Genomic DNA, 24,394 nt, shown 5'->3' on the forward strand with positions numbered 1-24,394 from the left:
GTTTGGAGCATGTATTATATTTCTATGATTATAAAAATGTTAACATGTGGCTGCAAACAATAAATGTAATCTTGTTTTACAGGCATTAAAATGTAACCTGATGGCCTTTCCTTTTAACAGAATTCACCGGAGAGCACACATTTTCTTGGATTATTCCACATAATGTTCTCTTCTGTAACCATCCGCTTAACGGAGGTATTTTAGCTTCTGTATTTCTGCAAATCAGCGCAATAATGAGACAAATAAGCCCCAGGATGAGCGCCCAATCCTCTCTGTCCAAATTTGACTGACTGAAAATATCAGGAAATTATTTTCCAAACGATTTCTCATCTAGCTTGTTGTCCTCTTGCAGAAAACCCATGAAGGGCCCGCGTGACATTTTTATTATAATGGATGTGATATGCCCACGCGGATGAGAGGAGGGGAGAAAGGCCACCCGAGTGTTTGACTTCACGTCGAATCAAGAGGAATGGAGAATAAAATAAATTAAGTTGAATTTATTCTGTTTATTTTTCGTCTGAGTCCATTTTTACGCACGGAATTACCAAATGTATCCGCTGATCTCACACAATTTACGCATGAATACTTTATGAATTAAATAGATTATTTTTGTTGCTTCCATAGATTTTTGTGCTAATTTTAAACATTTATGCCTTATTTTTCCTCCTTTTGTAATTTCAAGCCCTCATTTTATGTGAAACGAGAAAAAAACAATAAATAAAATCATTTAAAAATAAGAAATCTGTTTTGGTATTTTTTTTTATTTAAGACGTTTTCCTTAATTGTGTTCATGTGAAATGTATTCGTTGCTTCTAAATTAAAACTACCAGCTCTGCTGAAATTATATTTCATTTCTTTTTATTTATTCTTCGGACTGGAGCAGCATGGAATGTATGACATCGAAAAAAATGAAAATGTGTGTTTCTTTTTTTTTCTTCATTAAAGAAACGTTTGTCCTTCTTTGCACCCTTATTGCATGGCTGATTGATTTTACATTCGCTGAGAAAAGAAAACACCTCCTCGAGGAAGAAGAAGAAGAAATGGAGAACCAGTCTGGATCAGCAGCACGGTGTGCTGCATGCTGCGGACTACAGGCTGGGAAAAAAGGGCCGAGAAGCTTTTTTTTTTTTTTTTTCCACAGACCTTCTCCCCACACAAAGATGGTGGTGTCAAATAATACTAAAGGACTCCTTTATCTTTACACCCAACAAAATAAATAACATTAGAAAGTCCAATAGAACAACACAAGCAAGGGGGGTTGCGTGTAAGCCCGTGACCCTTGTTTTTGAAAATGTGTTTCCCTCACAATCCCAGCTCGTGGCTCTGGAAGGATCCTTTCACAAGTGCAACAAAATGCAAAACACAATTCTTCAACTGCGGATAAATAAAAGACGGACAAATTCACATTTAAATGAATAACATGTGTTCATAATACCCTGTCTGAGATTCAATTTAAAACAAGATTTTAAAAAAAGAAGATTAAATAGTCCTATGCATATACTGTGCCCCCCTCCCTCCCGCTCTACAGCCCAGATAAAGGTCTTTGTGAGACAATGACACGAGCAAATAGAGAAAAATTCAAGCAAGTCGTGATTATTTATCCTACGCTACTTCACACATCAAACTATAGAGAAAATAAACAAAAGCAGAGAGGAGGTGGGAGCGGTGAGGAGGCGCAGAAACAAAGCAGTGATGTGTCTGGAGGTGGATTAGACAATAGGGCGGAGTGATCCGTCGCTACAGATGCGTCAGTTTGGGCGCTTCCTGGATTCTTCCCTGAGAGTAGTGCGGCGTTAGGTCTGTGTATGTCGGTGTGGGATCACACACTCCGTGATGCTGACTGTTGCCCATCGTGATTGCTCCGTTGTAGTCCATGTTTGCGGACGGCGGGTGAGGGAGGTGGGTCAGACCGAAAACGGAGGTCCCAGAGTTGGGCATTGAATCCATGTAACCTCCGCCGACATAAACAGGGCTACCCTGCATGTGCGTCCCATAGTTGCCATTGCCTTGAAGAGGGTGCGCGTCATACTCGGGCGTGGCCGAATCGGCCCCGGGATACCTCTTCTGGGAGGGCGGGCAGTTGTTCAAAGGAGGGGGATATGACGTAGCCATACCGTACGCGTTTTGATGAGGTTTGTTGTAAGACGTTGGCGACTGGGAGTCATAAGGTACACTGTTTACAAGAGAATGCATAGAGTTGAGGTATCCTCCGCCTCCCCCTCCACCGCCAGAGGCAGGGCCCACGGGACTCCGAGGGGACTGCCCTCCAGGAGAAGGCATCATCCCCACGCCTTTCTGATCCTTTTTGTATTTCATCCTGCGGTTCTGAAACCAGATTTTGATCTGTCTCTCAGTGAGGTTGAGCAGGTTGGCCATCTCCACCCTCCGGGGTCTGCAGAGGTACCGGTTAAAGTGAAACTCCTTCTCCAGTTCCACGAGCTGCGCGCTGGTGTAAGCTGTCCGGGCCCTCTTCGATGCTGCTGACCCCGGAGGACTCTTGTCTCCGGGACAACTCTCCACTGTCAGGGAGGAGGAGAGGAGGGTGTCAGTCAGTAATCCATTACAGACAGAGAGAGAAAGAAAGAGAGAGAGGTACAGAGCAGGAGAGTGAGAGTGAAAGCCAAACCGTGACAACACTCACACACAGCTGATAACAGAACTTAAACCATCATGAGGGGGTGGGGATCCTAAGCAAACAGTACATAGATAAATAAGCCCTGCTCCACTACTTAAGGAGGGGTTTTATCATCTACTCTCTCTCTCCCACTCAGCTTTTACGCACGCGCGCACTGCGCGCTGTTGTGTTGCAAACATCACTACATTTTGATAAATCTGCTCTCTACTGTAAAGCACAAGGGTTATCATGAGGGCTCCGTAAGACAATTAACAATCAATGCATGTACACTGCGCATGCGCATACTCTGCACAAACACCAAATGGAAAAAAAAGTAACTGGAGAATAGTAGGTCAATATCTGATGTGGAACCAGGTAACCTCAGATTTCCTACTAAAACATTTTGACCCTCATCTCCCCCCGTAGTCACAGAAAAGCACACGCGTAATGCAAACACAAGCATTATGTATTCCTCAGGGTGCATGCAGCAGCTCGCCTCGCCCTCCCCGATAAGCCTCACCCTCTGAGAGGCTGGAGTTTGGCTGCTCACAGCAAGGCCTGGGTCTACTAACTGCTGTGGCACGTGGCCAGCACTTAATAAATTTTACAACCTGTCACCCAAACATGGAGCAAAAGGAATGAAGCATGACATTACCTGAGCCATTAGGTTATTACAGACACGAAAGAGAGGTTAGGACGAGGTATATAAGAACACCCATGTATGTAGGGCAGTCACTTACGACAACGATTATTACTGTGATCATTTCTAATTCATTTTCAAAAATCTTGTGGACAGAGTTAAGGAAGAGGCTGATTTGGACGTCATTTAAATGCAGGATTACAGTTTTGCATGCGTGCGTAAAGCGTGCGTAAAAGGCATTTTAAATGTCAGGATGTTTATTTGTTGAATATAGAAATAAACAAATAACTTTTAAACATAATAAAGTTCTAAGCTATTGTGTATTTTAAATTCATACTGCAGAATAGACATATTGCTTAGCTGGAAAATAAACCAGGAAAGATTTTTAAAAAGGGCCAGGACACTGTGAACACTCCTGAAAAATTTGATTGGATCTCATTAATAAAATTATTTTTAAAAGACAGACGAACACAGACCAACACAATGTCAGTATTAGCAGAAAGCAGGCTCTTGATTGTCTGTGCGTCATACGTGCGTAAAAATCAAGGTCCCATATTTTTTTATTTAGCTGCTTGTGTAGATGGGTATGTTTATATTTATATAGGTCATAGTGGGATGTAAATCATTGCCTTTGGAAGCTCTTGGCTGGATGTAAAATGTAAATAAAAACAAAATCCCTTCAATAATCCGGATTTTTCTTCCACCATTAATGTGGCTCTGCGTGCCTAAAATATGCGTAAAAGCATGTCCTTGCATAGCCTAATCATATGTCGACGGATTCTAGGACATTTTTTTACATAAATAATTTAAAAATCAAGTTTAAAGTAATGTCTCTCTCTTTTTTAATGTTTTCTGTGGATAAATATTTCGAATTTAAGTAGAAATCCACCCAAATATTCCAAAAAATTACAAAGAAGTTATCCTAAGGTGACCTTATCTACTTTAACTGACTGAACGTTTAGAGGGAACATTTAGAACAAAACAACCCTCCCTGCTCCACAGCTTTCGTCTGATCAAAACAGCAAGATCTTTGTGCGTAAAACGCATCTCACCTGTCAGCCCATTCACTGTTTATTCAGAAGGAATGAAACCAAACTCCCAGCTCTATCATAATGAGCACTACCTGTAACGTTTACAAGATTTTAAACAGTTATGAGCAACATACAAAAGGATCATGGGAAAATGAGCACCTCTGGATTTTAAGGTTGTCACTATGTAAATAACAACTTAAACACAAACCCCCCACTCTAAGACCCTGTGACTCTCCCTCTAATCAAAACATCAGGACAAACTGAAACAACTGTTGTGCGTGTTTGTTTGTTGTCTCTGTGGGAACACTGTGTGATCAGGGGAGATGCGTGTTTACAGTAGGGACAGGTCAGCTGCAGGGCACAGAGACAACAAATGGTGGGATCTAGATGGAGCAAATGTTCTTTTTACAGCATCAAGTCGAATAGGATTCACTATATATGGGATTTGTCTTATTAAACTGAAGAATTTACACGAAAATGTAAACAGTTATGTTAACATGTGTGCACAGATTACAGTTGTGCTCTTGTTTTTGGCTGTTGTACCATAATAATTTAATTTAAGATCATCTTTGTGTTGTAGAAATGATTTCAGAGAATAGTTGCAGTAAAATGCCATACCTCCAATTGGTAAAGTTAATTTTGTCAGAGGAAAGCTGGTCATTCTAACAATCACAGGGCTGTTTTACGTTGCCCCCACCCCCCTTAGACCTTACCTTTCCACCCTCTGTGCACTGAGTCTTCCCTGAACCAAACTTATGCAGCCCTCTGGTCAGATGATGTGTTTGTGAGTGAAGTTTTTCGGTGTAAAGTACCTGAACTGGAGCTACTGGCGGGTTTCTGCTTGGTGTTCTGACGGGATTCCTTCATCCAGGGGAAGATCTGTTTGCTGCGGGTGGTGGAGGTCGGGGAGCCGTTCTTGGCACTGGACTGGCTGGACCCGTTGCTCGTGTTGTTATGGCTGATAGCACCGGGGGATTGTGGGGGAGGGGGCGGGCCTGACACCGGCACCTGCGGTTGATTGCTTTCGGGATGAACCTTGGACTGCGCCGCCTGAATGGCTGTGGTCCTGTCGCAGCTCTCCGCCATCTCCCCCGGCTTCTGCAGAGCCACGGAGCCGTCAGGAGACTGCAGGGAGCAGGCAGGTCGATGGTACTCACTTTCCACATGAGAGGCGCGGGGATATTGGACCTGATTGGCATCATAACTGAAGCCATTTGCGCTTTGATATGGGTAGCCACTGTAAATTGCAGAGCTGTCGTAGTAGGTTGCCTTTTGCATCTCGCCGTTTCCCAATATTTATTTCAGAAACTGACAGGGTCTTGACACCCTTGTAGAATAACATTGGCACCCCGTGGTCACGTGACGCCTCTCCGCCAATGGCCTCCTCGGGTGAACCTAGGGTTACAAGAAGCACTGTGAGGAGAAGAAATGGTGGCGATCCATCTTACTTTTCAATACAGGCGTGACACTGGAGACTATGGAAGCGAGATAGGGCCAGCAGTCCTGTAGACTATTACCGTTTACCTTCTGGCTTACACAGGGCACAAAGGCACGCACTAACCTTGTATTACCATCTGTGCCAAACCACATCAAAACAAAACCTTTTCACAAGCATTTCACATCGCCAAATCAATTTTAAGAGCTAACTAGAAAGTGTGTGACACTTCAAACCTCAGAGCCTGTTAACAATAAAAGTGAATTCACAGTAACATTCAGAGAAATGCTGTGGGGAGAGCTTATTAGCGGGTTACCACACAGGAAAATAATATTGCTGTTTTATTGTTATTCCACCAACAGGCCTGTCAACACTGTATCCAATTCCTTCTGTGGCAGGTGGAAATCTGCTGTCTGTTCCCCACAAACTTTTAAACCGTTTTGTCTCTCACTGTTGGAGAAAAAAATCTTCTTTAACGAAGACAGAAAGGCCTCAAAGCGCGCTGCTTCCCCGGGCACCTGGCGCAAAAGCACGAAAACAAGCACATTCTCTCCTTTTTTTCTCTGCTTTGCATGCTGTAAGATGAATGGAAGGGCCGCGAGGAAACCTGAAAAACCGGGCGGGCGCCCGTGCATCTCCATGACCAAGGAGTGAACTTTTCCTTGCAGGGCCCATAATAATGGCTGCTGTCGGTGCTGTCTGCGCGCCGGCCCGGCGCGGTGATGTATGGGGGGGGTCAGTGGGCCGGAATGAGCGGCCCCGGTGAGCAGCCAGGCCTCGGTACTCAGGCGGATAGACACCCGGGAGGGCACAGCTAGAGGCTGCTGCAGCCAAAGCACCATCATTCACGCAGGTAAGCATGGAGGTCAGCCTCTGAGAGATTATTGGGGAAACTATAAACCATAATAGACACAGATCAACGGGTCGTTTTGGAGGAATCTTTCATAATGTGGCATCATTGATGAAATATAGAGGCGTAATTTTAAAAAAGAATGATAAAGATTCTAATAATGTGCTTTAATATCAGAAAATATCATTAATAAGAAACAGTTAAATTTTAAACAGCTGTTTTCTTCTAAAATCAGGCGGTTCTTTTGTCTGCGCTCTTACACTAAATGTGCAATCTCTCCAATTACAACAAGCATTTGATTTGGAGACCAATTAAAACATTAATAAAATTGATTTTAATTGCATTTTTAATATGATACTTCACTTGCACAAAGCAGCAGGCCATGGCTTTATCTCAGAGAGAATATTACCCTAAATACTGAAGCTGACCAAAGTGGAGGCTCATGACAAAATAGCATGTTTATCCAGTCCATAGGCATATAGAAGCCTAAGTCCCGGAGCAAAAGCAAAACTTGGAGACATTTTTTGAAAAAAATGTGCACAGAGAAACTGAAAAAATGTGCGTAAAGAAATGTGCACAAAGTAAACAAATTCAATGAAAACGTGTATCATCTCTGGATTTGTGCAAAACGTAAGCAAACGAGTCTAAAATGGATCCACTAAGCGCAGCTAAACCACAGACTGAAAGAAGGTGTCTTCACGTTCTGTGCACTCACGGTGACCCGGGAGAAGATATGAGAAAGCTCGGTGCTGTGTGTCTCCAGGCGAGCCATAGCGATAGTCATAAATGGCAGAGAAAGAGAGACAAATGACAGACTTGAGCGTTTCTTCGTGGAGCCGCAGCAGCAGCAGCAGCAGCCTGCTCCGCGTTAGAGAAATCTGGCTGCCTGACTCAGTGTGTGTGAACTCTTCCTGAACCGAGATCTAAGTCATACGGTGATAAATCACCGCGCGACACACAAACTCCGCCATTTACAACCGAGGGAGCCTATTTCTGGCCCTGCTTACCTTATCCTCTGACGACGAATGCAGAGAGCACAGCGATATTTTCTCATTCAGCGACGAAATCGATCAAAGCAGTAATCCAGAGAAAAAGTTTACAGGCAGGGCAGGCTGGCTGGGTGAAGCAGCAGCAGCAGCAGTAGCAGACTGCGCCCTGCCATACAGCAGGCATTAGCAGCCACAACAAAAAAGGGAAGAGCCAAGAGAACCCCCTTTCCTTTCTTCCTTTTTCTTTTTTTCCCCCTTCTCGACGTGGATGGGTAAACCAAGATTACGAAAGCAGGCGCGAGCAGTCAGGTCAGCGAGATAAGACTTATCTGGCCTCAGGATTGAATCCTGCTCCACAGCAATGGCCAGAGCTTCATAGCAACATTAAAGTCAGCTTAGGCTATGCTGGACTGTGTGATCCTTCACCAGTACCATGCAGACACCAGTGAACTGCCCCGAACCAGAGCGTCACCATAGACAAAAAAAATTATGCAAATAAGTAGCGCCTTGGAAAGCCAGTTCAAATCAAGCCTTTCCTCCTCCCCCACCCAAATGAGCAGGAGAGTCTAGAAAAAATAATCCATGTTACCAACAGAATCTAACCTCATTCTGTGAGTGTTTTAGATGTTTTTGTTTTTATTTACTCCACGCTTTGCAGTGGAGTTATGCGCTCAGGGGTTCTGGGTTGAGAGGGGAATACAATGCATTTCCATTTCCACGGGACACAAAAGGCTTCTATCCACGGCTTAATCATTAACCACCATTTTTGCATATGATCCTCAATCTTTACGCACAAAGACGCGCCATTCCTTCTGGTTCTCCTCTGCCTGCACGGATCTTTCCATGCAGAAACCAATCTGTATTCTCAAGGATTAGAAAGCACAACAACTTCACATCAAAGCCGTGCTCGGTGTATATCAAGGGAAAAACCCCACCGGGAGCAGGGTGTGAAAAATGGGAAGAAGTTTCATCACCAAAAGGCAGAGAAGAGGACATGCAGTGAGGAGAGGAGAGCCGGCAGCAGGGGGAATCCCTCTGCAGGGTGATTGTGCCTCTCTGCAGCCAAAAAGAAAGAATGAAAAAAAAAAAATAGATTTATGTCCTCTCGGCTTCCTGGGGTTGTAAACACGTCCAGGGCTGCAGCCTCTCTGCTTCTTTCAGGCTCTGGGACAAAAATTCAACGGCACAATTAAAAAAAGGTAGAACACACGGACGGCGTGGGAGGGTGAGTGGGACAAAAATTCACGCGTGAGGAATTTTTTTTCAGTCAACTCTGCTTTTTCTTTTTAGTCCCCACTTTGGATAATTATTTACTTCTTTGTGCTTCAAACTGCTGATTCGTCTCTCTTCAATTTTGGCCCTGAGCAGAGGGTTAAATGTCAGCAGCGTTTGGACTCTCCCGTGCGTAAAACGCGTAAAAACAATACGCGCAGGAAAAAAAATCAGTAATAAAAGAAAAACATTTTGGGAACTTGAGTGCAGTAAAAGGCAGCAGCTAAAAGCAGATGGCTTTTACAGAAAGTAGTTTTTGAAAGGAGGAAGGCAGCGCTCCAAGTGCAGCGATTCCCCTCGTCACTTTTATAGTGACAAATTACACCACAAAGACAAGTGGAGGAGAAGGAATTATTGCTCTCGCGCTGGTCATATTGCTGCTACAAGGAAATGTACAAGCCATAAGCTGCCTCTCTATCCCTGCGCGTGCTTCGGTGGGCGTGTGGGGTACTTATTAGAAATTGAATAAGGATATCACCATCAAGCATTCATAACACAAATCAATAAAGATATATGGACTTACCGAAGGCAGTTCAAGGTGTCTCCGAGACCGTTCGATGGCCTGATTTTACGCAGCAGGATTTCTGTGAGGAGGAACAAATATTTTGATTTTATTGGAGGATTATACATCATTTTTACTCCATTTAGAAAATATTTGAAAGTGGATTTTAGTTTCCAATTAGCGCCGCTTTTACAGGAAGGATTTGTCTTTATAGTGTGATTATTCAGGCCTCATTTTAAGATGGCGCGTAAAGAAACGTCTGACAAAGGCTGACCCAAATGTGTTAGAATTTAATTCAACAGCCACACAGATATTTTAGATTTTTAAAAATCTAATCACCAATATAATTTAGAATTTTATAGCTTATTTGCGTCATAAGTCATTTTTTCTTTCATTTTCTCAAGTAAAAAAATAGAATATTTCCCTCCATAGGAGACAAAAGCTACAAAAACAGAAATAATCAAACTGTCAAATAGCAGCCAAGCGGCCCAGATTCATCTCTGACTATGAAAATTAAAATTAAATTCAAATATTGCTCCAAATCCTGATATTCTTACTATCAAAATAAAATGCTCCTTTATGCAAATATCGTGTTTGTTGTTTCCCTGCTGCCCTGTGAGCATTTTCTCCACACGGATCGAATAGTCATTAGCTCTCGCGCACCATCTTCCCCAAGTCCCCGCGCCCATAAATCAAGCAAGGAGCGCCGTGACCTCAGCGCGGCCGCGCGGTCCTGGATGGCACTCCGTCTCCCATTATAACCTCGTTTCCCGGCGGAGCGACACAGCCCCACCGCTTTGGCCGACTTTTTTATGGCGCTCGTTTTGATGTATCATTTACGCACTAAAAAAACCTGCACATAACGACACAAGATGTTTGGTTTTATAGGACTGGTTTAACCTCGGAGCGGCCGCGCGCTCTGTTTGGGTTTCTTTTTTTTTTTTTTTTCCTTGGAAGCAGAGATTTAAATGGATGCTTTATTTACAAGCTGAACCAGGCCTGTTTTACCAAGTGGATGCTCGTGCAATTAAAGAAAATATTTCAGATTTTGTTGCTTTATTTTGAGTTGAAGCTTTAAATCAAACGTTGAGCACAGTGAGAATAAATCAAACATGGAGTGAATCTCTCTGGCCCTGATTCTTTAAAGATGACCTATAAATGCTGTGCGTAAAATCTAAAGGCCTATTTATGTGCCGCTTTATTGACTAATGAATCAGACACATTAATATGAATAAATGGCTACTATCTGTCTATGTTCTCGCCTTACATAAGCCTTGGACCCCCTTCTCACTAACCTCTGCCTTGCGCAGCAATAACTCACGACAGTAATGAACAATTGGCGGAAATACCTCAAAATAAAATCCATCCTCCCAAAGCTCGTGCTCTGACTCTGTCCGCGTGGAAAAACATATCCGTCCGTGACAGCAGCAGAATACATCCACAGACCCGGGATCCTCTCAGCGTCAGCCTGCCTCTCTGCTCGATAAACAAACTACAAAACCCGGACTCCCCTCACGGTAAGTGGGGGTAACCCGCGTATAATCAGCATCATATGGCCAGACCGGGGCTCCGGTTTTCTTCCCCGTGCCATAACATCGCGCAGTATTATGCGCCCCGCTCACGTGACGCAGCGTCAACTTAAATCCCTTTTATTTGAGCCCGTGAATCATTAATGGAGGCAGTCATTGCCCCTGAGGAGAAACGGATCAGTTTGGAGGGAGAAAAAAGAGGGCTATGTGACACTGCAATGTATCTGGCAGAGGAGCAGGTCTCTCGCAGAGAAGCAGCTTTTCCACGTGTCGCCCATTCAGGGGGAAAGACTGCTCTGTCAGGTTTAAAGTGCCATATATTCTGAGCCTGTTAGCGGCTGAAAGAGCTAATCCTTGCTGTATTATGCTGAGTTTGAAGTGTAGCCACGGCTCAGAGCCAGCTTTAAAGGCAGGCTGTTCTGCACAGTGGCTTGATAATTCGCACTTTATACATGGAAAGGCTTTTTCTCTTTAAAGAAAATAAAACCTTTTAGAACATGGTATTATAACCCCTCGTCATTTCTTCTTTCTCTTTATAACACAGCCTGGGAACAGAGAATCTTACTCAATATCGCCCCCCGCCCTCAGACCCACAGTAAAGCTGGAGCACCACTTATGCTCCTCCATCAGCAAAAGCCTGCATACTTTGGGCCAAATTGACAACAAAAGTCACACATTTACCTGTCCTACATAAGAAGGCTGTGCGTCCTGGTGGTCGTGAGAGGTGCGTGTCAGTCAGCAGTGGGCGGAAAGTGGAGCTGAAGGAACCAAAGAGTAGCTGGACCCCGCTGATCAGAACATGGACCCCCATTCGACCTACATGCGCTTACGCGTTTCCTACCAGCTGAGGGAAATTACAGGTTTGTGCACAGGAGGTTTGGAGATTTTTGGAAAGAGGAGGGGGAAGTGCCAACTGAGCCATAATCCTGCTGCAGTTTGCCTTAAACCACAATATTATAAACTAAAACCCGTTCTAAAGAGCGTGCCATGCGTGTGCCACGCAAGATTTCTGGCTTGTGCCACTGTAAGTTTTTGCCAAAAGTCCCAGCCCGGAAGAGTTTCTCTCAACTCGGCACCGTTTGGCGCTTGTTTTCCGTCAACACCGAGCAGCGGGCGTGGAAAAATCCCACCACAACTATTAATCATTTGGGGCGGACATAGACAGCATCCCACTCCCACAGCAGCCTTTGTCCTCTCAAACTACAAGTTGAGCGGCAAACTTTTAAAAGACAGGAACAGAGGAAGATCAGCTCTTATTAATTCACCTTCGACACAAGAGAAAGAGAAGATTATTAATGGTTTAGGGTGCAGATTGAAGTTTTACGCACGGCTTTTAGACGCATTGTTATGAATAGGAGACTAATTCTCTTGTATGAAGCAGAATATTCATGTCTTAACTTGTTTTTTCTTTTCCTTTTTGTTCCTCTTTAGTTGAAGATGTGAAGCTGTCATCAGGATTTTATGCCTCGACATGACCGCACACTGGAAGCTAATCCCTGGTTGCCTTTCGCCACCGCACCTGAACTCTTCCCTGACCCGGGCAGAGGCTTCATAGGGAGTCGAGTGTGGAGTTATTCTGAGTTCAAAAACAAGCAGGAGATTGAAACCAAAGGCCCTCAGCTGGTAGTCTTCCTCTTTCTCTTTTACTTTTTTTTTTTTTTTTTTTTTTTTGGGCACTTTTTCTGACTTTTCTTAGCTAAAAAGGTGCAAACTCACTGGTTGTGTCTTAGATCATAACTGTTTACATAAAAAAGTGATTTATTCAAACAAATATGGACTCCTTATCACGGAGTTAAAGGTGCAGACCTCTGGATGTTGGCCAGACGGAGCTCCATATCTTCCCACATTGTTGACACTCTGAGCTCTTGAGCAGGCAGGCGTGGGTCAGAGATACTTTCAGCCGAAGATAAAACTCTTTCTGCGAGGTTTTCAGCGGCCAACATCAAGGCTAAAGCGAAAGTCAACGCTTTGGCTGAAATGGAGACATCTCTGAGGAGGACCAGGACGGCGGAACTGTATGCGTAAAGTTGGTTTGAATAAAGTTATTTGAGTTTTCCTGTTGATTTAATGACTGTTTTTATGGCTGAAAGGTTCTAATATTTGGTGCAAAAACTTTATGAATATAAAAAGCTCCATATTCGTAAATAAAAAGTTATGCAAATTATTACAATTTCTATTAACATGTTCACATTGCTGCAGGACTCGGTCAATGATTAACCTGTAGTTAAATCGACTGTTGTGCTCACTCACTGAAGGGCTCTTGTAAGCAACAGGCGAGACTTTTATTTTGTAAGTAGTTGAATTTAATTTGATTTCTATTCAATATTTAACTTCAACTTGTATCTTTTTGAATAAAATGCAAAATAGAGAACTTTCTGCTATTTAAACTCATCATAACAGGAGCAGATGTTTGAATGCATTTGCATTATCTTTCAGGTATAAAAGTGGCACACATCTGCCATGCAGTTGTGCTATCCATTTAGTTTTCAGATATTTTCCAAAGATATCAGGTCCAATAAAACATTAATTTAAAAATTTAAACGCACATTTGGAGTCTAACTCGTTTGGTTTGAAGGTTTGACTTATAGCAGTTCTTCACCTGCTGCTTTGTATCATATTTACGCAAAATTTCAATATGATGCCACTGAAGTTTAACAGACATTTCAGATTTAATCACAGGGAACCTAGAAGTATAATTTGATTTCATATTTCCTTATAAAAGTGGTAAATATGATCATTTTAGTTTAACAATAAGAAATCTCTGCTATAATGGAGCCCAACGTCTCCAAGGTATTATATTACTGGAAATAAACAGATTATATCACAAAACAAAGATTAATACGCACACAGTGAACACAAACCCAGCCCCTCTTCCTCCATTTTTTAAATATTTTTACCTATTTAGAAAACTTCAGAGAAAATATCAGCCAAATCTACTCACAGGTCATGTCGCTCTGAGTCCAGAGTTTTATCAGGGGAGAAGAGATGTGACGCGCACCCTGCAGAGGATCACTTCAAATGAAAATAAGGCTGATATTCAGATCTATTTCTGACCCCCCGGGGCATTCATTATTCAACAAGTCACGTGAACCCGCGAATTAAAATTTCAGAACATTGGAAGTGACCTCTATTCGCGAATCAAATGACTTGAGATCCTTGATTTAACTAGTTGGGCTTCTTGGAGTCTGCGCAAAATCGGTGCCAATCAGCCTCAACGCCATCTCCTGCACAGCCTCCATGTCTGCAGCGAGGGGTGAACTGGAGACAAGGAGAGAGAGTTCAGAGACGGTTCTAGATTGTTTTCTGTTATGATAAAATGTGAAAGGTGTAATAAAACGATTTATAGCGTCTAAAGGAGTTGTTGTTTCTGTCAGTATGTGATCTTTTACTGTGGGGATTGTTCAGAATATGAGCTCTGTGGTTTAAGATTAAATGCATTACAGCCCATTCATTGTGCCTTTATTATCCCAAATATGTAGCAGAAAGCATCAGTGCCAAAACATACTGAGAATCAAGCTAAATTACGCACACAGTGCCAGCCTGTTTGAGCTCGTATGTGCGCCCTGCGCGGCCTGACAGAAGCGTTTCTGTGATGAATTACAGGCGAGCTGTCTCTAGGAATAATTTTGGGAAAATTCATGGCTCAGATTCACACCTTAACACCGTGTTTTGTTTCCGCGCTGTCTTTGGGTAAATCTTAAATGGGAAGAAAGGCTCGCGGAGGTCCCAGCGCTGATGTATGGTTTGAACACTGTGTGTGTCGAAAGGTCAGGGGTCAGGAGAAGTGCTCGAAGCTGATGATTGGCCAGAGCCGGCCGTGTCCCCTGGTTGAACTCTCTATTGTTTGGATGTAGCAGGTAGTGACCAACACTCACACTCTGGTGCACTGAGGTTGGCTGAGATCTCCTCATAATGCAAAGTGAGAACAATATGTGTGGACGAATACATTTAACAACTCAGGGTTGGTTTGATTCCCGCGTGAGCGGCAAAATCCGGAACATAAGCAGCTGATAACTGCCTCGTAAATTCTTTCCACATTTCATCTTTATCCGCGCAAATACGCATGACATCCATGTACATTTCACGGATTAGAACAACAGACGATTGAGAAATAAAAGACATGCTGGAATAATGCATTTCTTCACTTTTCAGTAATATGTTGCAGATGGGTTTGTAAGGTTTTTTAGACATTCCTCACAGTGAATTAAATACAAAGATCTAACACGTTAAACATCGGACATATTTCACTCAACGCAAATCTCCTTTTAGAGAATGTGTGCAACTTTACGCACAGAAAAATACACACATCTATTTTTTGTTTTTAATAAAATACAGCAAATATTTTTCATTTGTATTTAGATATATTAAGTTAAAGTTAAAATTTCACATAAAATATATATTTAGGGTGTGGAGAGGTGAATTTTCCCAAGCTCAGACACAGTCTCTCAATTTTACGCACGAGTCTCCTTCACTGGATAGCTGGTTTACACGTCTAAAATAGATTTATTTTGACATGTTGATAATATTTTGGTGCAGTTGGATAAAAATAAGCGCCATGAAACAGAAATATCTTCGTTTAAAAGGAAAAAAGAAAGTTTGGAATAATCTAAGGAAAATACGCATATGGTTTTTTATTACGCGCGCTCCAAAATGCATGTAGCGCTCAAATGAAATTGTTATTCATGTAATAAATTCTCAAAAAACGTCCAGTTTTATAAGTGAAGTACATATTTATTTCACAAGGACACATTGAGCCTACACTAGCCTACATCACAGCGGTCATTACTGAGACAACACATACAAATATTCACAGTTTAGAACACAGCACAACATGGGACGGACTAGCACAAATAAAACTAGACCTTACACGACACCAACAAACAGAAATCTACGTGACGAAACTCTCTTCTTATTGTGCCTTCATTATGATTTTCCTATGTACATTAAAATGTGAAAGTCTCCTGGACTACATTCAACAGTAAACCAACCCAGTCAAACACACAAACTACACTGTTACTGTGACTGATGCCACTCCTCTAAAAACAGCCGTCTGCTTCTCTAACAGGCATCTGAACTCTCGCTAAATATCTTTCAAGTATATTAGAACTTTCCATGAGCAGTAATAGAAAAAAAAAAATCCAAAAAAGACATAGAAAAATGATCTCCAACTTACTTTAACCTCACTCAATTTTAACTGTAATTATACATTTTGATCCAAGTCCTATTTTTGAATGTGCGTAATCCTTCTTTTCATGATAATAAACAAATATATAACACTTCAGGTGCCACCGTGGCAATTAAAGGTGGATTTCAAGCTTATATGAAGAGGGCGAGGACGAGCGGAGAGGGGAGAGGGCACAAAGGACGTGACAGGGGCCCAGAGGCAGAGGCGAGGGGGGAAGGAGAACACCATGAGTGTAAAATACTGAGAATCGGTCCATCAAATTCCACTTGTGTTATTTGCCATCTCAGTCTGGATTTGGGGTTCTTGCGGGGTGGGGGGTTCGGTTCAGGCACTATAGACCTGCGGTGCACGGCGTGGGGACGAGCTGCTGGCCTGTTTTGATCTGCTGCTGCTGCTGCTGCTGGGCCCCCGAGGCTGAGGACGAGGCCGAGCTGGATGAGGAGGAGCGGATCTTGGTGTTGGGGAGCTTGTGCTCCTTCTTCCACTTCATCCTCCGGTTCTGAAACCAGATCTTGACCTGGCGCTCGGACAAGCACATGGTGTGCGCAATCTCCACCCGTCTGCGTCGGGTCAGGTACCGGTTGAAGTGGAACTCCTTCTCCAGCTCCAGAGCCTGCTGGCGGGTGTAGGCAGTGCGGGACCTCTTGGGCACTCCTCCAGAGTAACTGGCATTGACTGGAGGGGGGGAGAAAAGCCATATAGAGGCAAGCAGGCAGGTGTTACATGATAGCGTTTATTCTGAAGCCCCTTTAATTCATCCACTGAGCACACTTCAAGCTAAAAACTATAAAACATTACAAGATTTGATTTGGAATAACAGCCGATTTGCTTGTTTGCCTCTCTGTCTTGTTTCAGTTTACGGACATGACCTTAATGTGGGGATGCCGAGTGTACAAGCACTCGCATCCAGGGACAGATCATGCTTAGAAATGATTAACAAAACAGCGGGGTTGGATATTACAGTTTGGCTCGGCTCCAGTGGTGGAGGTAGTTTGGGTTTAAAAAGCAACAAAGGCACATGGCCCCGACAGACGAACACAGGCTATAAAATTTACGAGGGTCCTTAATTACCGACCCTGCTGCTCGATAGTCGTAAATTGCTGTTGTAAGGGCTGCTACTAGTGCTGCCTCAATAGGCTCGCGTGTGCTCCAGTGCTTGTTTCTCAGTGGTTCTGCTATTTAACCGTGACGATAACTCACCGGTACTAACGTGGACCTTTTTCATCCAAGGGTAGACCACCGGCTCCTTGCCCTTCGCTACGCCGGGATACACCTCACCGGCGAGGCTGCAGTCTTTGCTGGCATTTGCCCCTGCGCCACCGTCTGGGGCCGCGCTGAGGCGGGGACCGTGGCTCTGTGGAACAGGCTGCGGTTGTGCGTGATGCCCGTCGCCGAAATCATCGAGTCCAGTGGCGGGGACGTTACCGTAATCGTATCCCGTTTCAGTGTAGTTTGACCTCGGATAGGATGGCTCTTCGTGATGGGGGAAGCCCGTATCTTTTGGCCGCTCGTAATAATCACCAGGGTTGGGGATGTATCCGCTCTGCTGATATTCGTCGCATGGAGGAAAGGAAGGCTCGATATAGTTGGAGTTTATCAAGTAGGAACTCATGGTCATTAATTTGTGAAGTGCAACAATACTAATTTTTATCGCGCTGTCGTTTTTCTGATCTCCACAAAACCCTCCTACTCCCTGTCAAATGTACAAAGTTGCCTGGTCACGTGTGAGGCGCCACCAATCACGGCGTGTCCTGTGGGCATCATGTAAACAGGAACCAATGGAAAGCATGGCATTGGTACCACCAACGCTGCTCGGACTGGCTTACGTTGGTGTTTTCCTTATTAAATCACAGTATATAAAGAAAAGGCAAAACTTGTTTACTGCACGGGGCCAAACTTCTGTGGGTGAGGCTTCCCTGCACGAGAGAAAAACACAGCCTTTGCAACAGACAGTGGATGTGAAATTCAAACCCTGAGATAATAAAGGTTACCTCAAACAAAGACTTTTCCCTCCAGAGAGCTCGGTATTGATTTTACCAGTTTAAAATATGCTCAGATTTGATAAAGACTTCGACATGGCAACACAAACACAAACACGTAAACTGCACATTGAAATGATGGGAAAGAAAGGCGCATGAGCGCACTGAGCAGCCGCTCCTCTGCGGACACACAAAGCTGCACATAAAGACCTGTGCATCCCTAAAAGATGGAAAACACCTCTCACAAATATATAAAAGCACAAACTCTCTTTATCTGTCACATTAAACAACATTAAACGTCTAAAAATAACCTCCATCCACGATTTGGGATGCGTAAAAGAGCATTTTTTGCCACCAACAAGGCCACAGCAATATTTTATTTAAATTTTTGCCTTAAATCTGCAAAAAGTAAAAACTAACACAACAAACTTGTTATAAATAAGCCCACGTTCATCACCTGATATCACTCCTCCTACTTTAACTACCTTTAGAGCAAGCTTATCCAAAAACTTCCACGCATGTTGCGTTGCATGCGTAAAACACAGAAAGATCTGAAATCAGCTCAGTAAAAATGCAACCTTTGCTCTACAGATCACACACACACACCTCCTCTATTGCACCTTTCACATCATTAAAATATTCAGAGAATATTCAAAGGAAATCGCACGAAAAGTTTGCAACATTTCAGAACCACTTTGCATTATTTGTGGCACAAAAGCGCCAGATCACAACAAAAACATCCTTGTTTGAGATTTTACATTGGTGAGTGTTACATGAATGAAAATATATTTAGTAAAGCTTTGCAGCTAGCTTTAAATGAATTAATAGTCTACTTTTGCTTGTTTTTCTCTTAAAAATTTAAATGCCATATTTTTGGGAATTTTTCTGCACAAATTCAGGACAACCTGTCAGACGCCTTCATATTCAGAAACTCTATACACTTCTAAAAAAGTGCCACCTGATCCTTTAAATGCACCTTTTTGAGTTTGATTTTAATAAGAGAGATATTAAATTGTCTGACCGTGCTCCTCGCCCGCAGCCATCACGTCCAGCTCGTGTTTCCTCCCCACGTCCGAGTCGGCTCACTGTATCCGCAGCTCCTCTCCACAAAGCTCGTCCACACTGTCCACGTCAACGAGGGCCCTGCGTGGAGAAACAAGAGGCCAAACTTCGGAAATATTGAAAGCTTCTCTTCTTTGGATTTTTCCTCTCCCTCTCTCCGGTGCCCCTCTCTATTCTATTCTGTGGCTCCTCTAAACAGAGATAACTTCTGCCTGACCCCAAAGTGACACCGTTTCCATTTTGTTTCTGATTAATCTTGCCCATTGACAGTCTTTGTTAAACAACAAGGCGTGCCCCCCTTTTCCAAAGAGGCGACATTTTCATATCTGTTAGACGCAGTGACCTGAAGTTCACCCCGGACTTGGACTTCAGTTGTCCAGGATCTGTTCAGAGCTGATGGGGGGGCACTTAGCCCGGGTCAGCACCCAGGAGGGTCCCTAAATGATTTTTGAAATGTGCAAAAGAGGAGCAACTTTCTCAAAAAGCACACGTCTAACTTTGGCTTAGAGTATTTGGAGTTGGGGATGTTGAAAGTACAAAAATCAGCAGTGAAGACGCTCATAGATGTGCATCTCTTTTTCCTTTACAGTGTTGGCTTCTACCTGTCAGAGTCTGGATTTTGGAAACGCTGGTGCACACGACTTAAAACGGGTGAATATCTCTTTTGCACTAACAGGCCTCACTTTTCGCTCCTCCATCTTATTCCTATGTCTCCACACTGTTGCTGCAAGGCAGAGCTGTTGCTATCTTGTGTATCTTACAGCCTTCCTCGCACCTAACTCATTGTAAATGGCAGCTGTGCTTCTTTCCGCCATATATCCAGCATGCATCCGCATGGCCCAGAGACCACCTGAGAGGCAATATGTCAACATAATGTCAGTGGTAAGACGACTTCTCATGATATCTAAATTTACAGTCTGCTGCCATTCTATTATATATGTGCAGTGTAAATATGGGCCACACCAGCCCGGCTATTATCCACTTACACTCCGAGTTATCCTCGCCTAAATATGGCCTCTCTGTTTGTGCAGGTACTTGTTGCTAAGGACTATTTCTTCTTTATTAAAATGATCATAAAGTATCCCATTAAGTCCTGCAAAAGAAGCATGTTAGATAACAGTCCTGGTATTAATGCTCTCCTGCAGGCCTGCAAGGTGCGTCTAAATGCAATAAAGAGCCCTGGAATCTCTTTACGCACGGAATAAATAACAGGATAACGATCAACTATTTGACTATCTCACTAAAAGAAAGCATTTAGAAGATGTTTTTGTTTTCTTGAATAATTTTTCCCACAATCTAGAGATTTCTTAGCTTTTAATTTGGGGATAAAGCTTTACGCACAGCAATTTTAACCTGGATTTTTTTAAAAGCAAATTCCCAGTTTTGGGTGTTCCCTTTCAGAGCGTGTATACTGTGAAGTGAAGGTCCATTTCAGCTTATACATCATGCTGACACTTTACTGTAAATTTAGATTATCAGAGAAGTGCTGGGACGATGGTGACAGATTGCAGATGCTTCTCACAAGGTCTCCTGTCTATCTGGAGCCATGACGGCCGGATAAAAAATCCTCTCTGCATCCAAGATAAGGACGCAGATTCAGGTTAGAAAACACATTTCATACCTTTATGGTAATGTTTTGATAAAGGTGAATACTAACAATAAAATGTTTGTCTTTATACAGGTGGCATGTGGGAATGTTATCTGCAACGCCGAGGATAGAGGATGAGCTTTTCAAAGATATTATTTCAATCCACAGCAGCGATTTTTGATTAGATGGACAACTAACTGACCTTCAGGCATTTAAGAGACTTTTAAAGGAAAATGAAAGCAGCTGCATCCTTTAAAAGTGAATGGGGAGCTTCCTTATTATTTCCAGTACTTCACATTTAACCTGCAGCTCTGTTAAACCAAGCAGGTGTTATTTCCAGACTTCCAAAAAAAAAATAGCACTTACAGAAAGATTCCGTAAGTGAAAAACAATTGGAAAGTTGACTTCAACGTGAGATAAAACATTAAGGAGATGAACTAAAGTTGGTTAAAATAGGTCTGAGCCATATCTTCTTTTAAAATCTGGTTTATTTTTAATATTATTTGAATTAGTTTGGATAGTTTTACGCGCGTAATGAGCTTGGATGAACGAATTGTTGCAGGACTTTTATTCTAAAATCCAGCAAACACAGCTGCAAATAAAACCCATCGCGTCTCAGATTCTCAGAGTATTTATAAACTATTTTTGGACATTCCAACGATTATAAGGCTCGAAATTTACGAACTGACCTATGGAAAATTATATGTCTCGTGCACTGTGTTTGTACATTTAGATTCATGTCATACAAAGTTCTGATTTCTGTTCATTTCTCAAATAAAATGTTTATTTTTTTTGTCTTGGTTTCACTTTCAGAATACAATAAAAAGTTTATTAAAGTGAAATTTAACTGTTGACTGTTTTTATTTGTCTTCGTCAGGAAATGGAAGGTTTTATTCTCATGGTTAGGAGTGGAAAAATGTTTATTCCTTGCCAAGAACTTCACAGTTTTTGCGTAAAGGGACGCCGGACTGAGAAAGTCACGCGTAAAGGACGAAAAACGCCTTTCTGACGTTTAACTTGATATAAAACACTATTGTCCTTTTATTTCGACTTAGAGTTAATTATCAGCATTTATTTTTATATATTTAATTTATTTTCCGGCCGTTTAACCTGCATGAAAAGGTTAGACTTTATTTTAGCCCGTTCATTCATTTAAAAACAAAAGATTTTTAAAAGTCCAACTCTTACTCTAAAAAATGTTTTTGTAAGAACTTTCTCTTAAGGAATCACAAAACATCTGTGCCATTTCTGCTTTCTTTAAAGGCTTCTATTCAGCAGATGAGGAAGAGCGGGGCTAAATGTTTTTTAAGGGGTCCGGGGGCTCGATTTGGGGGCTGTGGGCCTTCCCATTACCCTGTGACCGGGTCGAGAGTATCAATCCTCAAAATGCAAATTTCGCCCTCGTCCCTAAACATATCAAATGCAATTTATTCAAAGGAAATTCACCAATCAACCGCCCTAATAAAACGCCAGCCACTCAATCTTGTTCTCGGGGACGGGTGGGGGGTCCCCTCCCCCGGTCCCAAACGCGAGGTCACCGCGCTTCCAGGGTTCACCTGGAGTGCACTGTGCAACATATGTAATTCAAAGCTATTCTGTCTTTTGTGTGGAGAGTCAAGATCGCTATTATAAGGCTGGCATCAAGCTCGAAGAGAACAGATGACGGGGACTTGTTCAGCGCGTAAACTTTTGACCCCAATTTTTCCTCCTCCTCTTCTTCTGCAGCAGCAGCAGATATCTCCCCCTCATCTGTCCCAGCCCGGAGAGGCATCGGGCCCTCTTGAAACGAAAAATTGATTTGAACAATGTGTTCTCTCCTGCCATCAGGATGATCATTTCCCCAAATTTCATAATTAGAGAAGATGCCAGGATAAGAGCTAAAATGCGATTGTGGCTTTATGATGCTTCCAACAAGGGAGTGAAAAGATAAATCCAATCGGCTCCCACTCAAGACTAATAGAGCTGTAAAATATGCAAATCATTCATTAGCGTTAGAGAGACACCAGAGCAGCCAAAAGTCTTTGTTGGAGGCCACACTTAAAGTTAGACTCCCACTCTCTGCTCAGAGTTTCTCCTCCGGTGCACTGATGCAACCACAGGCTCTGTGTTTCTTCCTTCCTTCCGTCGCTAAATTCATTTTTACGCATTATGCTTATAGCAAACGTGCCATTAACGTGAATACGCGTGTGTGCGCGCGTGAGTGTGCACGGTACAAGGAGTGTGTGGGTGCTTTCCCCCGCTCTCTCTTTACAGCAGGCTGACAGTGAACTTGGCCTAAAGCGAGCTCTGCTGGTGGCTCAGAGAGGATGCAGATTTATCTTGGTGCTGTGGCTGACCTCCAGATGAACCTACAGCTTCTCTCTCTCTCTCTGCCTGGCAGTTTGCCGCACATGGGGCCCTGTCGAAATATCTTATTTTGAATTATTAGATAGGCTTTTAATTTCCAAATAGCCCAGATCTCAGTGTGTCCTTTTTGTATTTTTACTGCGTTAGAAAGCAAAGTGGCAAGTCCGTGCGTAAAACTTGGTTATTTTGGTTAACCATTGTCCTTTTAACAGCAGGACTACCAAAATGAGTTAGGTTGTGAAACAATAGGTAAAAAACACACGATTTGGATTATTTCAAAATTATGCTCTGCATGTTTTAATCGAAATAGAATTAACAAAAATAAAAAGAACGTAGTCACGAATTCGCTTTGTCCGTTTAGTTCATCTTAGGGTGAAATTATAAAGTATGTCATTTAAAGTCCCTCTGGCGCTTCTATCCAGCATTAATTTTTTAATTGACAAAGAAAAGTTGATTATTATCAAGGAAAGGTTCGAAATAAGGACGTTCAGGCCCGTGCGTAAAAATAAATCCCTTCAAATTCAAAATAACAGCTGGCGAACAATGGTGCTTTCGTAAAATGCGCGCAGGAAATAACTTAAACCAAGCTGCCAGAACATTCTATACTCAAACATCTCTTAATTTTTCATATGTTTTCACATTTGGACTGGAAATGTCAAATCAGGAGCGCGCGCATCAAATCGCAAACCCTTTAATTGAAAAACTAATCCCAAAGTGATGAAAAGAAAAAGGCCAACTCGTCCAAAAATGCGATGTAATATCCTGATTTGAATCCATGTTTTGGGAGATTAGGGTCCACTGCCCGGTCACCACTCGGACAAGAGGTCAGTGTGAAGTGAGAGTGACTTTTTAAAGGGGTCATCTGAACTTTTCAACCCCAAACACAAAACGACGTGGCAGACACAAAACGGAATTCCTTTTCAAAAGTCTCCCTGCTGCTGTTTGTTCCCATGTTGTGTTTACTTGACACTGTTTACAGCCTGAAGCCAAACACTGTGCCAACATGTGGCGCGCGCAGCCAAACGACAACTGCAACTTTTTTCTTTTTTTTTGTTTCAATGATGGAGCTACAACTTCCAGAAGTCATGAGCAAACACACCGAATCCAATCGCTGTTAATGTAAAGAGGCCTGCATTAGCGCGTAACTTCATCAGGGGGGAACCTCCACACTCCACACACCCCGTGGAAACTTTCTGGCTCTGTGAATCCTCCAATGCAATAAAACGACAACAAGTAGAAGTTTGAGGGGGTGGAAATGGACACAGAGATAATTATCCAACATGTAAAAATGGATTATGAGTTACACCACAGATGGAGGGAAACAAGTTACACGGGGAAGGAAGCAATTAAATAGCCATGAGCCGGACCCAAC

The 24,394-nt window shown here is 42.8% G+C and overlaps 2 protein-coding genes across 3 annotated transcripts; both read right to left on the reverse strand.

Moving 5' to 3' along the window:
- Positions 1–842: 842 nt before the first annotated feature.
- hoxa3a (homeobox A3a) lies at positions 843–19,113 on the reverse strand. 2 transcript variants are annotated; one of them, XM_041807984.1, is made up of 4 exons: positions 19,048–19,113; positions 9,355–9,415; positions 5,098–5,680; positions 843–2,519 (listed from the first exon to the last, which is right to left on the reverse strand). In XM_041807984.1, the coding sequence occupies exons 3-4, from the start codon at positions 5,561–5,563 to the stop codon at positions 1,738–1,740; spliced, it is 1,248 nt and encodes a 415-aa protein (XP_041663918.1). In that variant the 5' UTR covers positions 5,564–5,680; positions 9,355–9,415; positions 19,048–19,113; the 3' UTR covers positions 843–1,737. The 2 variants fall into 2 exon arrangements, with proteins under 2 accessions (XP_041663918.1, XP_041663920.1); XM_041807986.1 differs by lacking the exons at positions 9,355–9,415; positions 19,048–19,113 and adding an exon at positions 7,578–7,652.
- Positions 15,654–17,665, reverse strand: LOC121523211 (homeobox protein Hox-A4). Its single transcript, XM_041807995.1, has 2 exons — positions 17,248–17,665; positions 15,654–16,722 (listed from the first exon to the last, which is right to left on the reverse strand). The coding sequence occupies exons 1-2, from the start codon at positions 17,663–17,665 to the stop codon at positions 16,379–16,381; spliced, it is 762 nt and encodes a 253-aa protein (XP_041663929.1). The 3' UTR covers positions 15,654–16,378.
- Positions 19,114–24,394: the final 5,281 nt, after the last annotated feature.

Source organism: Cheilinus undulatus, linkage group 16, assembly GCF_018320785.1.
Source record: "Cheilinus undulatus linkage group 16, ASM1832078v1, whole genome shotgun sequence".
Taxonomy (NCBI): domain Eukaryota; kingdom Metazoa; phylum Chordata; class Actinopteri; order Labriformes; family Labridae; genus Cheilinus; species Cheilinus undulatus.